The 15,906-nt window shown below is 36.5% G+C and overlaps 2 protein-coding genes across 2 annotated transcripts; both read right to left on the bottom strand.

The window, feature by feature from the left end:
* Positions 1–482: 482 nt before the first annotated feature.
* LOC143391067 (olfactory receptor 8D2-like) lies at positions 483–1,427 on the bottom strand. The gene has a single exon (XM_076843627.2). The coding sequence runs from the start codon at positions 1,416–1,418 to the stop codon at positions 483–485; it is 936 nt and encodes a 311-aa protein (XP_076699742.2). The 5' UTR covers positions 1,419–1,427.
* Positions 1,428–14,132: 12,705 nt separating this feature from the next.
* LOC143391066 (olfactory receptor 8B8-like) lies at positions 14,133–15,071 on the bottom strand. Its single transcript, XM_076843626.2, has one exon. The coding sequence runs from the start codon at positions 15,066–15,068 to the stop codon at positions 14,133–14,135; it is 936 nt and encodes a 311-aa protein (XP_076699741.2). The 5' UTR covers positions 15,069–15,071.
* Positions 15,072–15,906: the final 835 nt, after the last annotated feature.

The following is a 15,906-nucleotide window of genomic DNA, read 5'->3' as shown; positions in this document are numbered from 1 at the left end:
GATATGACACCATCAAGGCTAATCATTCCCCCAAGACAACTTAGCTAGATAGTTCTGTACAATGTCTCTTCAGGCTGGATAAACAATATATAAAAAGTAGTAGTTTGAATTCCACAGATACTGGATGATTAACTGAATTTGCACATAATCTCCCATCTACATAATTTTGTTCAAACACTCAGACACTCCTTCCCATATAACTATATCATTTCTAGTTTCCAAGAGAACAGTATTGTTTTCATGATAATAAACTTCATAATGTTTATTTGTCTTCTCTCTTCTGCCAACTCCTCTCTCTCTGAAACATATCAGAAAACTGAATTGCTCAGTAAGATCCAAAAATCTCAGTCATTCTCAAGTATAGACTCTGTAGTTTGTAAATAAGAATGTTTTCTCTTTGGAAAACAGAAAGAAATGTCAAAAATCCTTTGACCCATTTCATCTGGTTCATTTCTTCTTGATTCCTTCAAGTACCTGCTTCATCAGGATGACTGCCTCCCCCCAACCACCCTTCTCAGTGCGTTCTTCACATCCTTGTTTCTCAGGCTGTAGATCAGGGGGTTCAGCATGGGTATCACCGTGGTGTAGAACACAGAGGACACCTTCTCCTGGTCCATAGTATTGCTGGAAGGAGGCTTGAAATACATGAATGTTATAGACCCAAAAAAGATGCCTACAGCCATGAGATGGGAGCTACATGTGCCGAAGGCTTTGGACCGGCCCTCAGTGGAGCGAATATGGAGGATACTAGAGAGAATAAAAGAATAAGAGATGAGGATGGCCAGAGTAGGACCTAACGTATTAACTCCTCCAATAATAAACAGCAGTACTTCATTGATGCGGGTGCTGGAGCAAGACAGAGTCAGCAATGGCAGAATATCACAAAAGTAATGACTGACAATATGAGACCCACAGAAGGACAGCATTGACATGCGGGAGGTGTGGACCGTGGCCCCAAACAAACCCAGGGAGTACACCAGAGCCATCATGATGGAGCAGACCCTGTGGGACATGACAACGTTGTAAAGCAGTGGGCTACAGATAGCAACATAACGGTCATATGCCATGGCTGTTAGAAGATAACCTTCTGCAATAACAAAAAAAAGAAAGAAGTAAAGCTGAGTCATGCACTCCAGAAAGGAGATGATGTTCCTCTCTGACACAAAGTTCACCAGCATCTTAGGGGTAATGACAGAAGAGTAACAGAGATCAATGAAGGACAAATGATTGAGAAAGTAATACATTGGAGAGTGAAGTTGAGAACTGATGGCAATTAAGAAGATCATGCCCAGGTTCCACACCATTGTGACCACATATATTCCAAGAAACAGGAGGAAGAGTGGCAACTGGAGCTCTGGGCGTTTTGTTAACCCTTCAAGGATAAAATTAATCATCAAAGAGTGGTTTGAAGTAGCCATTTTCTTACAAAATATTATCTGTAGAAAGAGATAGAGAAAAGTGGAACATTAAGCTTATTTTCTGATTTCCAAATTAGAATTCCATGCTCTTTTTTGTGATTTGCATTCCTTTTTAAAAAAATTTTTTTTAGTTATACATGGGCACAATATCTTTATTTTGCTTCTTTCTTTTTATGTGGTGCTGAGGATCGAACCTAGGGTCTCATATGTACGAGGCAAGTGCTCTACCACTGAGCCACAACCCCAGTCCTTGTGATTTGCATTTCGACACTCTCATGTGAACATAACTTAATCCTTTCCAAAAGGAAGCTGGATGGAAGTAGGCATTTGCTGAAGATCATGCCAGTGTGAATAAATAAGGGGCATGTGTGTACCCTGAATGCAAAAGCTCTTATGAGCCAGTCTTGCTTGTGGCAGTGATTGGCTGCCAATGAGGCCTATGTAAGAGAACAGGGCAAATGAATAGCCCAGCCCCAGGGGCTCTCTAATATTCACTTCCTCAGAATCTTTTTTAAAAAAGTTTTCATTAGTGCCTTATAGTTCCACATAATGGTGGGTTCATTTTTACATAATCGTACAATATTAAACATATTAAACAACACTCAAGGACAAAGACTCTGAATGAAACCCAGAGCCATGGTTCCACCCAAATCCAACCATGCTGAAAGTACCTCTTAAAGTCAATGTCCTTTTTTTTTTTCTTCATTCTCAGGTTTAAGCCTTCAACTACTACACTTGAGAAAAAACAAAACCAAAAACTTTCCATAAATAACTAGTCTTATGATTATACTATTAAAATAAGACATATTACCCTCTTTATATGCCAATAGAACCTTCCAACTTTGTGACCACATGGCTTTAGACCTAGCTGTGACCATGTGAGAACCATTCATTTCAGTTCCCAACCCACATCTATGAATCAGCATACTTAGCATCTCTAAAACTGAGGACTATGAAATGTAGAGAAGTCTATGAACAGATCATGAATACAGAAAAGAACTTATAGAAATGGCTCTAATCCTTTCTGACTCTCATTTGCTTACGTCATATTTCTGAAGGGTAAACCTGAGTGGGATGGTGCATTTTTCCCTTTCACTGGGGATTTGATTGTCAGAACAGTGGTGTCAAAGGCCATCCTTTGACTATAATTCAGATCTTTCCTTTACAGAAACAGCAAGATATAGTGTTAACATTCAGGTGTAATACTTCAGCCATCAAGAAATCATTGCATCTGTCCCTGTACCTACACTCCAAATTATCTTTCAAAGCTAAATGCTGATTAATATTTCTTTCAAAAATATTATATCAGAATTGCAGGTCTTCCTGTTCATTGAAGTTGTTTCCCCCAAACTTCAAGCAGAGATGAAATATTGATACTGCCTAAGGAATCAAGATTGATAATTTTTCATAGGGACATTTTAATATTACAACATGTTATTTTAATTCATGACTCTTAAGAGAGAAACATGAAAAATCAGAACCAAGATATGGCTTTAAATTTCACTTTTCCAAAATGAGAAAAAAAATATAAATAAAGAAAAAAATCCTATACACAAATGATATATTACCTTGCTTTATTTTTCACAACAAAATATTGTTTTCATTATCACAAACATAAAAATTGTGAAATTTGCTGCAATGTAGTTTCACTATATACCTACTATAGCATATTAATTGTATTCAATATATGTGCTGATTTAAAGGTTAAATTAGGTGGAATGTTATCTCCAAGAACACAAGAAGAGACCCAAGTCTCTTAATTTAGGAAATTAGCTAATATACTAAGAGAAAGGGAATCAGAGTTGCCAAAATGAAACAACAAGAAGCCCCATTGATAATGCCCAAGAAATTGGACCATCGTCACATGGAGGCTGTGAAGCTTTTCAATAAATTGTTCAGATGGACACAACATTTGTGATACTCTCAGAGAAACCAACAAACTGTGAAAGTTAGTAGAGACAGAGATGAAGCAGTTTGGGTTCAGACCCATTTCTTGGGTACCATAATTTTTGATAAGCTCAAATAGAACTAAATTTTATTTTGTAATCTCAGATAATATAGAAATCCTTTCCATTAGGAAGGCTTATCCACAAATCAGAACACCAGTAATCCTATCTCTCTGTGACTGAAAAAATGTTCCTGCTGATTTGAAGACGAAAATTGCTGATCTGTCAGAGTAAACAAAACACATTAGTTTATGCTTTGACAGTGCCCAGCAGATTAAGGAAATCACAGATGGGCAGGAAAACCTCATCTATTTGTAGATATCTACTCAGTGACTTAAAATCTCATTGTCACAAAATAACTGAATGTAAGTAAAACGTTTTTTAAAAAAATCAACTATAATTATCACATTATCCATTTATTAAAGTTCATTCACTTATCAGTCTACATTGGTCATCTCTTAAAACTATATCACCATTTTTGTTAGGAAATTATTTAGCATACCTGAAAGAGAGCAGAATGAAGGCACCAAATTTGAAAGGGGTAGGCAGACATGAGGAAGATGTCAAACAAAATTGAGGGTGGCAAAAAAAAAAAAGAGGCTTCCAGAAAAAAAAAGAAAAATCCTCAAACTGCCAGGCTATCTAAACATCCAGAAAGTTGGGTCAGGTGAAAAAAAATGAACATGAATACACAAAATAGACTATTTGCATAACCATCATTGCCCTGAATCATCAAAAGATTTTTTCTTTATTTTTAATATCTTCAACTCATCTGGGGAACAATGAATTGCAATATTTAAATTTCCTATCAAAGTAATTTAGTAGGTGAATCACTTTGAAAATGATTAAAAATAAAGTATTTTCATGTGTGAGATTTCACTGAAAATGAAATGTCATTACATCAAAAGAAAGCAAAAATAAGTGATTACCATTTGCATGGGTAGACGCTGTCCTAAAACATAGATAACATATGTGATATGGTTTTCTATAAGAAGGTACTGCTTTGATTCTCTACCAAATTTTTCCTATGTTTAGTGACCTACAATTCTACTGCCTTAAAGCTTTGTAAAACAGCCATACTGAAAGAAAAGTGCCTGCTCCTCCCATTGAGAAATATAAATGCATATCCAAGAAAAGTATCTGGTTGTTTATACCATCAGATATACAAGAATGTGAGAGTCCATGCAGTTTACCAAGAGCTTACAAGTTACCCATAGATTTGTCAGTGTGTACATGATTAAGATACATGCAAACATAATTATATGTGAGCCTAATTAGAATTAAAATGAAAATTTGAGTTTAGCTTCTTTGACTTAACATAGATGAACAAATTTATAACAATCCTTCTTATAAATCTCTACTTTTAAAATATACAACTATGTAAAGTAGATATTGATCTGTTATTTTCTTCCAGGGAAAATATGGTATTTAATAAAAATTTACCTAAACTAACCTGCTGAGTGCTACAGAATATAGAATACAGTTGTTGAAGAAATCCTGGGATTCTCAATTTGGGGATGTAATTTTATTCAATGGACATAACTAAATAATATTGGCTAGACATCAGAATCTCAAATGCCATTGCAGCTGAATCTTTGGACTCTGATAAAGCTGGTATTTTAACCAAGAGAACAGGGTTCATAAAGTTCAGTCTTCTGGGTTGAGAATGAGATCCATCTTTTCCAGTGATTCAAATACAATGAAAAGGAGATCTTCCAATGTTTATTAACTTATCTCAAGCAAATGTTACAAAACATCTGTATGACTTTCATCTGAATGAAATATTTGTTCATTTCACATCCTATCCCCTATGACTGAACAATGACAGAGGATTCTTGTTTGGGGACAGAAGAAGAGGCTGAAAGCAGGACTGTACTCCTTGGTGTAGAGTCTGTATAAGAGGTGGCAGGTCATTTACCCCTGAATTTATTTCCTCATCAATAAGAAGAGTCATTGTGAAGACAAAGTCTATATCAACATCTCCAAGTTTTAAGCCACTGTGTGACTTTGAAGAATTATTTTATTGTTTTTTATTAATTTATAATATAGTTTCTGAATTTGCTCTCTGATTGACTTGAATTCTCCCCAAAGGAGCGAGTAGCCTCAACCAGGGATATAAATGGGAAAGCAGGTGAGAGCATGTGCTGCTCAAGATCAGGGGGAGAAGCAGGTTTGTTCCTGCCTGTCACAGAACTGATCACATTCAAAACAAAATGCAGAAACCTTAGCTTTTATTTCAAGAAGCAGAGAGATCAAGAGATTTCTGAGGTGCCTATAGTGACATTGGAAAAATTATCAAAAATTTTTTAGCATTTTGCAGACCATGAACAGCATGACATTATGATTTACGATTTAAGAAGGAGCTGTTTCTGCTGTTGGGACATCTATGGCAGTAAGCTGCTCTAAAAAGCACTGAGAACAAAAGGAGAAAGAATTGAATGTCGTCAGCTTGGCCAGGCTTGTGGACCTTCCATCTCTAAAATAATACCAACGGTGTCTTGAACATTACAGTGATGGTTAGGAGCCCAGTCACAACTCAAGATTCATAATTGAGCATCGGGGTTGCAACTGTGCCTTTGCTGGAACATAATTTAAATAAGAAAAGTCATCAACACAAAAAAAGAACTTACAGGTAGCCTAATGTAACCAATTTTAGGGCAGCAGGACATTAGAATACTGAGCTCTGCAAGATTTGTTTCACTCACTTGTGGTTCTGAAAGAAATGCTAACACTGAAATGCAGATAATGGGAAATTAAATTATCCATGGTACATATGGACAAAAAATAAGCAAATGAGTATATGTGAAATTGTACAATAGTTGGTCTTTTTTGCAATGTATGTTTTGGATTCATATTAAAAAAAATAAGTGAATACAATCTAAAAAAATAAATGAATATAATAGCATAGTGCTATAAGTTTTAAAGCCACTCTATAGCCAGAATAGTCAGAATTGAATGACTTTCCTTATTAACAGTTGGGTGACTTTAGGAAAATGATGTTATCTGTGACTTAATATCCTCAACTATAAATCTTATCAGATAGGATTTATTTTGAGAATAAAATGAGTCACTAAAACTTGAAAAAAATTTAAATGGCCAGTACACGTGAAGCATGGTGCATTATCTTGAAGAACTAAATATTAATTACAGCATTAAAATACACAATTCAAACACCTTATAAGTCTTATATGACCTGGTGAGAAATTGATATTTACTTACCTTAAGGTTTTTTCTATCAGAAACCAGAATCCTGTATTATATGTAAGTGTTGCAATGGGGCTTAGAAATATACAATTAATTCCCAAAGGGTTACAAAATCTCCCAAGATTTGGCTTCACATACAATAACACAATTAACAAAAAAATAAATAAATAAGTTAGAGTACCATATGATCTCAAAAACATTTCATTACCCAAGGGATTGATCTCTGTTAGTAGATATCAATCATAAAATACATTTTGTTCTTCAGTAATACTTTAGAACTTACAAAGTGTTTTACCAAGCACTGTGTCCTTCCTAACAATTTTTTTTTGTCTGAGCCTCTATTCTAGTTGATCTCAGACAGCTCCAAAGAATTTGTAGTCTTGGGAAAGTTCCCATTTTTTTTTTCCTATTTCAGACACTATCTGTCTGTCATTAAATTAGTAAGGGAACATAGGGTCTTAATTACAGTTATTACTAGAACAAATTCCTATGAAGAATGACTTTAATATTTTAATTAGTTTAGGAAACTTCAAGTCTCAACTCTCTCCCTTGTTACCTAATACAAGATAATTTACATATTTCAGTAGTATAATGATGTGAATAAATCGTTGGCCTCATTTCATTGAGATGTAAGTGCTATTCATTAATTGAGATAGGATCTTCCTATGTTGCCCAGGCTGCATATGAACTTGCAATTCTCATGTTTCCATCTCCCTAGCAACTAAGATTACAGGCTGCACTGCCATCTCCAGATTTTACAAGTGAAATTTTAACAAATCAAGGGAGCTATTTCTACTACATACAAGTTTTAACATAAGTTACAAATAATCTCTTTTTTTTAGTTTCACTAGAATTTACATATAAAAATATCACAAGCATGTTTGGGGGAAGAAGGATTTCAAACTAACAATTTGATTTTTTATTGATTATAAGTTTATTCAGAACATTTTCAACCAGTTTTTGATGTTATGCTTTTCCAAAAAGCTGCCCATTTCATATATGAGTTTTCAAACTCAAAGTATTCTCAGGATGTATTTTGCTATATCTGAAATTCTGATTCATGTTTCCATTTTCTAGTCTTAATATTTATTTAAAACTTCTCATTTGTTTGATTAATTTTGCTAAAATACTTGTCTATTTTATTCATAATTTAAATAACCAGGTTTTAATTTTGCTTTCTTCTCTTTTTCTCATGTTATACAGCTGATCTCTGGATCTTACTCATTTTGTATAGTAGTAGCTTTTTCCTTATTAAACAAGATCCACATCATCCCCCCCTTCTCCCACCCTCTTGTAGCCACCATTTAATTGTCTACTTCTATAATCTAATTATTTTAGATGCCTCATAAAAGAGGAATCATGCAATATTTATCCTTCTTCAACTGACTTATTTCACTTAGCATAGTGACTTTCATGTCCATTCATGTGGTGAATAGGTTTTCCATCCTTTGTAATGCTGAATTATACTCCATTTTTGGTATGTGTTACATTTTGTTTATCTACTTCTCTGTGGTTGGACGCTAGGATTACTTCTACCTTGTGGCCATTGTGAATCATGCTGTAATGAACATGGGAATTTAAATTTCTCTTTAAGATTGTGGTCTTAGTTATTTTGAATATGTTCCAAGAAGTGGGATTGCTGAATCATGTGGCACCTTTATTTTTAATATTTTTACGAACTTCCTTGCAGTTTTCCATATTTTATATCTAGCAAAGGCCTATGTCATTCAAATCCCTACCTAGGCATTGTCATGCTGTGCTCTGAGAATACAAAGCATATCTTAGCTCTGAGACAGAAATTTACAAGTGAATTGTAAATTGTAGATATGATCAGTCACATTGGATGGGATTACTATGATAGACAACAAGACATAGTCTCTCACTTCACTTTCCTCATTTGTTATTCTCACAACCCATTTCTCTTCTTCATGCATCACCGTATCAGTTGGGTGGTGTCAAGATCTGCTTTAGCAAGTAGCTACTTGATGTCATATTTAATAGATGGAAAGAGACACTAAACAAGGAAAACAAACCAATAATAAGAATCTACTATAAATTAAACAAGATAGGCAAATATGTACTCACATGATCAAGTTCCTGATTAGATAGTAAGATTAGCATGAGTTACCAATAAAATATGTACAGTTTGAAATAAATATTCAGTAGTTTTATTGTTTACAAAAATATTGAATCCCATATCTGTATTTTAATTTTTTGATTTTTAAAATTTAAAGTTTAAAATTTTTTATATTTTTCTCTCTTAAATTCTATATGCAGAAGAACTTAAAACATTTTAAGGGACATAGCTTTGAAAAGGTTGAGCAACAACTGCTACCTGGAAGACTCTGGGAAGGCCAGGATAACATAGCTTCCTTATTTACCTTTGTATCACAGTACCTATCTCCTCAGACATTGCTATAGAGACACACAACAAGAAGTTCTGCAGGAAAGTGCAGCACATTTGTAATCCCAACTGTTCCAGAAACTGAGGCAGGAGGACCTTAAGTTTAAAGCAAGACTGGGCATCTCAGTGAAACCTTGCCTCAAAATAAATAAACAAAAAGGTCTGGGGATGTCCTCAGTGCTTGCCTGGCATGTGGGAAACCCTTGGTTTAATCCCAAGTAAAGAAAGTCCTGAAGAACTTATTTTCTTTCTTGATGGGTATTTTTTTAAATTTTTTTTATTAGTTGCTCAAAACATTACAATGATCTTGACATATCATACATTTGATTCAAATGGGTACATAATCTTATTTTTCCACATGTACAGATTGCAGGATCACATTGGTTATACAGCCACGTTTTACTCTGGACTCTGAAGAACTTATTTTTGACTGAATAAATGATACATTTTGGAATGCTAATTTATTGAGATTTTTTTCTGAATCTTCTTTTGTAAATGTACTGATGATTTAATTGTCCCTTATGTTTATTTTGGGTAAATTATTCTTTTTCTATTTTATGTAGGTAGAGAGTCACAGTCATAAATTTCAGGAATAAATATGCAGCCAGGTTACATCTTGTGACAGCTCAGGTTCACTAAATAAGAGGGAAAAATATGAACACCGTTGAAATATGAACTATGCATCAGGAAATAACAGGATTTCAAAACATTTGGTGACAGATGGGCAAATGGAGCAGTATGCTGTCTCACACCCAGTTTTTAATTGCATACTTTGGTTTAGTATCCTCTGAAAGCTATAGTGGGTCTAATGAGTCCCCATGCTTCCCAATCCCCTTGCCACCATAGCAGAGCCCTAATTCATCAGCATATAACACAAGGCATCCCACAAGATAAGACTTCTTTGTGTCCTAAAGGAAATAAATACTTTATGGATTTATTAAAAGTTTTTGTTTCCTTTGGGAATTTTTGAAGGTTTTTCTCTAAATGATACCAGATATAGAGAAAATTCATTTTCAATCACCACTTCCAAAAAGATTTCATTGTAAGGAATTATACTCAGATTGTAAAATTGCTAATTCTAGTTCTCAAAAGAAAGGAGTTCAAGAACTACTCTATTTTTTACTTCCAATGAACAATCTCTTTTGATCAGATTCTTTAGTTGTTTTATTTTTAATTTTCAAAATACCTAGAAGAGAAGGCTCTGAATATTTTCACATATTAGTGATCAGTCATCTGAGGTTATAGATGTGCCAATTATGCTGATTTGATTATTACATATAATAAACATGTATCTCTTTTGAAATTATTTTCTTTCCTAAATTCTTCCTCTGTCTCTCTTTTGATGTTTGAATGGTACTACTGTGGTTGGGCAAAAGCCAGAGAAGCAGGAAAAACATTCTATCTTCAAGAGGCGTCTATGTGAAGTGCTTTCTGAAGAGTTATGAAAAATAATATTCCTACAAGACAGCCCCCAGGAGACACAGAAAGACAGTATGGCTCAGGAGTATGGAGGGGAGCTAGCCAAACTTTAAACCTCTCCCAGTAAATGCTTTTCCAGGAACAATGGGTCCTGAAGGCAGGAGGTAGATACTGAAATGCTGGGCCCTGGACTTTTATCCTTCCCCATTGCTTATGAGTCCTGGAAAGAGAAAAGCAAATAGTGAAGCTCTGGGTAACAATGGGTCCCAGAGAAAGTGGTTAATAAGTGAACACAGAGTTCTGAACTTTTCCTGGTGACAATGAGTTTCAAACTTTTTACAACTGCCTGAGTTAAAATTTTAACCTACGCAACTAGGTCCCGGACTCTCCAAACCAGATGTCCACAGTCTCCAATGATTAATTCACCCTCATTGTAAACTATAAAACAGACTCCTTCTATAACCCAAGGGCCATTTCACACCCAGAAGATGAGCCCTTTCAGTGCCTGATGGATTGACCCTGCTGTGGAATAAAGAACAGCTTGCTGATCTGTTTGAGATCTGCTTCCACCTAGTTATTTGTGTTTTCATAATGATACCAAAACCATGTTGGTTATGTTTGCCTTCGCTCTCATGTTAAATAAGATACGAGGGTCTGTTCCTTAATTTTCAGAACTAATATATTCCATTTTTTTGGAAATGCACCAAAAACAGAAAAGAAGCTCACAGTTACTTGAATCATAAGAGACTAATAGGCTAAAATGAGTAGTAATTTAACATTTTTATTGAGAAATATAGCTGACATGTAGAATTCATACTATAAATGGTGATAATAATGCAACCGAGAGAAATAAAATAAATATCCAAGTCCACACACAGATAATTAGGCTGCAGATGGATTTCGGGTTCAGATTATACAGCATTTTTTCCCCACTATAGAAAATAATGTTCACCCTGCCATGATCCCCTTACTCCCCACCCCCTTTATTCAGTTTGCTATTGACTGGAAAATGAAATGTAAAGTTTAGCATTTAGAATGAGCTTGCAAAAAAGGATAATGTTGCTCTGAAATAAAGTACAGGTGTGTTATCATACCAAACACTAGTTATAATATCATGAAGTTGCTTTAAGTGCTTTAGTATATAGTCCATTGAACACTGACTGATGTCTATTGTGCACTGAGCTTATTTTAGATATTAGAACACAGTCTTTATACCTGAAGTGGCTGGGGAAATGCATAATAGCTAAGTATTTCATTTTATGATATGTTGCTTATACAATTTTTTATTTTTACTTTTATCAAATATATTTTTCTCACAAAATAGAAAATTCTCTTGGAGACATAATTATTAGGCGTGACATGCTGGGAAAATGTTGAGATGTGTGTGGGTGTGCGTATATGAGAGAGTAGGAGATAGAGACAATCCAAATACATGGTTAAACAATTAAATTTACATTTTATAGTTACATTTTGTCATTGCACAAAATGGATTTAAAATAAACTTTTATTAACTATAACCAGTAATTAGAAAACATTTACTGCCAACCAACATCACACAAACATGCAAAATCATTTAAGTAATTTAGGAAAACCAAACATTGCATCATGAAAAAAGTCCCAAATTCATTTCTTATTGAGTTGTATTATTACCATATGAATGGAATTTAAGTTGCACAGAGATACAGTTCTACCTTCAGCTTCCTGACTCCATTCCTCTCTTCATTCACACTCCATGAATTCTCAGTGACTTGCTTACTATTTTTGAGAAGCCAAGAGTCCCTTTGCTAAATGAACATCCTCCTGAAAATCAATTTCTTAGATTTCTCTTATAATTGAATAAATCGAATCAAATTATAAATATGTATTAACTGCTTGTTTTGTCAGGGATTTGATACCCTGCTAGGTTATAGAGATAAAATAGTGAATGGGATACATTCTACCCATAGACTAGTAGGGAACACTTTCAAGAGAAAAAGGAAATTTGCTAGCATAACTGCATCCTAGTGTATGCACATAGAGGGCTGTGAGAATGTACCCTAACATCCTCTAACCTGTATTTCTATACAGGAAAGACTCTCCATAGGTTGTGGGTAAACTCATTCCTGGAGGATGGATAAAATGAGCTAGGCAAAAATGACTAAGAAAGTGTTTCAGGCCAAGGGGACAGTAGTGGAAAAGTGTTTAATAGGACAAGAATGACTATATCTGGGCAAGGACAGGGAGTTGCAGTTGGATCTGGCTTTGTTCATATAAGGAAGACAGGCTCATGGGAGTTTAGTGATCACATCTGGAAATATCTGGAAACTGCTCAAGAGATAGGAGTTCCTGTAACAGTAGCACCAAGTGCTGGGCAAAAAGGTGTGAGCAGTGATAAGTAGCATGAGAAGGATGGAGGTGACACCCACCTGGGGTCTAAACAATTAGGTAGGAGATGATGCCTTCACTGTGATGATGATAGTGGGAAAAGCAGGGAGCTAGGCAATAATGGGGCTGCTGCTGTGATAAAAGAAAATTTTGATGTTTTGAGTTCAGGTGCATATGGAGAATTCAAATGTAAATATGAGGCAATTAAATGCATAATCTGAAGTTCATACGTTAATTCTGAGGTTATCTAGGAAGGGATTCTTTATACAATCAGAATATTTGAATCTGCAATAAATTAGTAAACCTATTTGAAAAATGCATGAAAATTATCTCTAAAATATAAGTGGGAAACAGTAGGGGAAAAGACAGAGCAAGCGTAAGGAAAGGAAGAAGGAAAGGAGATAAAGAGAGAATAAGGTCCCAGTGTTGAGCTACATATTAAATTGCATTAACTTTTTTTTTCTAATAATCCTATGAAATAAAATGATGTCCTTATATTTCAGAGGTTTCAATCCAGGCTTTCTGATTCCAAATCCAATGCTATTTCTGTTATGCTTCATTTCTTTGGATATGAAAAATCTCTAGGGTTATGTTGGAGTGAGAGAGTGACCACCACAGGGGCAAAGACCAATGCCTCCTGGGCCTAAAGGATAGGATCTGTGTTTTCTTTGCTCTCCTGCCTTAACTTGTAGCCTGTTAGTATTAAAAGCTTGCTGCTAAGTGACTTACCCATCCCCCTCAAACAACCTTATCGGCTTCAGAGTCCAGGTGCATCTTTAGCGCCAGGAAACTCTTGCCATGACTTTGTCCCAGGACAAACTACACAAAGGATAAAAATTATTGAGGAGACATCAAAAGGGAATATTCCTAGGGCTTCACTAGCTCCTTGCCAAGGTTTGTGTTCTCTTCCATTTCCCATCTCTGTGTTCTCTTCCCAGGTACAACTCATCCTAATCACAAGATAGAGATGTTGCTACAGAACGCAGCATCGTATGAAAAGCCAACATTTGGATCCAGAATGACCAACCTTGGTCCGTGAAACATCCTGAGTTCAAGTGCCCTCAAAGAAAAAAAAAAAAAGATCTAATGTATCTAAAGCTAATTAACATAACAGTCCCCTCTCTCCCAAGAATATCCCTTTTACTTGAATAAAACCAACTCTCTCCTCTTGATGAGGGAGACAGCCTAACACTCCCATGTGGGTGCTGTGTCTCTCTTCTCTTAGGAGCAGCCCTGAGAAAAGCCTGCCCTGTATGTTCTCCCCTGACTTGTTTTTAATAAGTACTGTCATCACTCAAAGTCCTTGTGTCTATTAGAAAGAGGGATGGTTTAAAGGGAAATCTGGTTTCTCCTATAGTAAGTAATACTGCTCAGAGCTCAAGAAAATATTTTCCTGCTCAAGGTTTTTTTCAGGGCAACCTTTACCTCCTTGTTCCTGAAGCTGTAGATGAGAGGATTGAGCATGGGTACCACAATGGTGTAGAACACGGTAGACACCTTCCCCTGGTCCATGGACAAAAGAGAAGAAGGATGGAGGTACATGAACGCCCCCGACCCAAAGAAAACAGATACCACAATTATATGAGAACTACAAGTGCTGAAGGCCTTGGATCTTCCTTCAGTGGAATGAATGCGAAGAATGCTGGTGAGGATGAATGTGTAAGAGACAGCGATGGTGACAGTGGGCACAGCAACATCAAAGCCCACGACAATAAATACCACCAGTTCGTTGATGTGAGTGCTGGTGCAGGAGAGCTCCAGGAGGGGAAAGATCTCACACATATAGTGGTTGATGGTGTTGGCCTTACAGAAGGTCAACCTCAGCATGCACCCTGTGTGGGCCCAAGCACCTATGAACGCTCCCACATATATGACCACAGCCAGTTGAGTGCAGAACTGAGGGGACATGGTAACCATGTACAGAAGGGGTTTACAGATGGCCACGTAGCGATCGTAGGCCATGGCCGTCAACACATAGCACTCTGCACTGACCAAGAGGCAGTAGAAAAAGAGCTGAGTCATGCATCCTGCATAGGAGATGGTGTTCCTTTCTGACACGAAGTTTACCAACAGCTTTGGGGTAATGACAGAAGAGTAACAGAGATCAATACAGGATAGGTTGAAGAGGAAGTAGTACATGGGAGTGTGAAGGTGAGAATTCAATCCAATTAGAGTAAACAAGCCCAGGTTTCCTGCCACTGTGACCACATAGATTCCCAAGAAGATAAAGAAAAGGGGGAGCTGGATCCCTGAATATTCTGTTAAACCCACCAGGATAAACTCAGTGACGAAGGAACTGTTTCCAATGTCCATTCTCTTCCAGCAGGTTCTGAAAGATAGGAGAGCAGAGTCTCATTTGATGTAGACCCAGATTTGCCAATGCAATGCCAAGCCCATTCCTTCTGGAGCCAGGGAGTCCAAAGACTCTGCTGAGGTTCAGCTATTTGAGAGAAAGTGGAATACCACATAGGTTGGAGACCGTGCACACTACATCTATGGCCGAGTTAGGGGAACAGAGACTCACAGCCGCTCTTAAGGGTTCCTGAGCATGCACAGCAACAAAGTCAGTAATCTGTCATGGGTCTCCTTCCTAAGAAAATCTCTATGAGGCAGAAAGGTTGGAGGCATGGCAAACACTGTCATCTCAGCACCATTTGTGATCTCTACTTTCCTCCCACTCAGATACTTTCATCACCGGCACCTCAGACCAGAACTGAGAAAAGCAGAAACTGCCATGGAAAAGCCAGTCCTGGCAGCCCATGCCTTTAATCCCAGCCATTTAGGGGGCTTAGTCAGGAGGACAGCAAGCTTAAAACCAGAAGGCAACTTAGTGACACCCTGTCTCAAAATAAAAATAAAACATTCAGTGGTAGAGTGCCCCTGGGTTCAATCTCCAGGACTGAAAAAAGGAAAGATGATAAAGAAAGTGAAGATAAAGGAAAAAACGAAGGAAGGAAGGAAGACAGGTAGGGAAGGGAAGGGAGGAAGCCAGCCGTGGAAGGCTGTAAAAACAGAAGATTCAATGCTCACCTTCTAGAGGCAACCAAACTATCCTTGTGGTCTCCTCTCCAATACTGTTTTCCAAACAGAAATGGCTCCCCTGTAGAGGTAATAGATCTGAAATAAAGCCTTTCTCTTCCTCCTGTGTGGA

The sequence above is a fragment of the Callospermophilus lateralis genome, chromosome 2 (genome assembly GCF_048772815.1).
Source record: "Callospermophilus lateralis isolate mCalLat2 chromosome 2, mCalLat2.hap1, whole genome shotgun sequence".
In the NCBI taxonomy this organism is placed as follows: Eukaryota; Metazoa; Chordata; class Mammalia; order Rodentia; family Sciuridae; genus Callospermophilus; species Callospermophilus lateralis.
The sequence above is the reverse complement of the archived record's forward strand: the minus strand, read 5'-3'. Positions and strand labels throughout refer to the sequence as shown.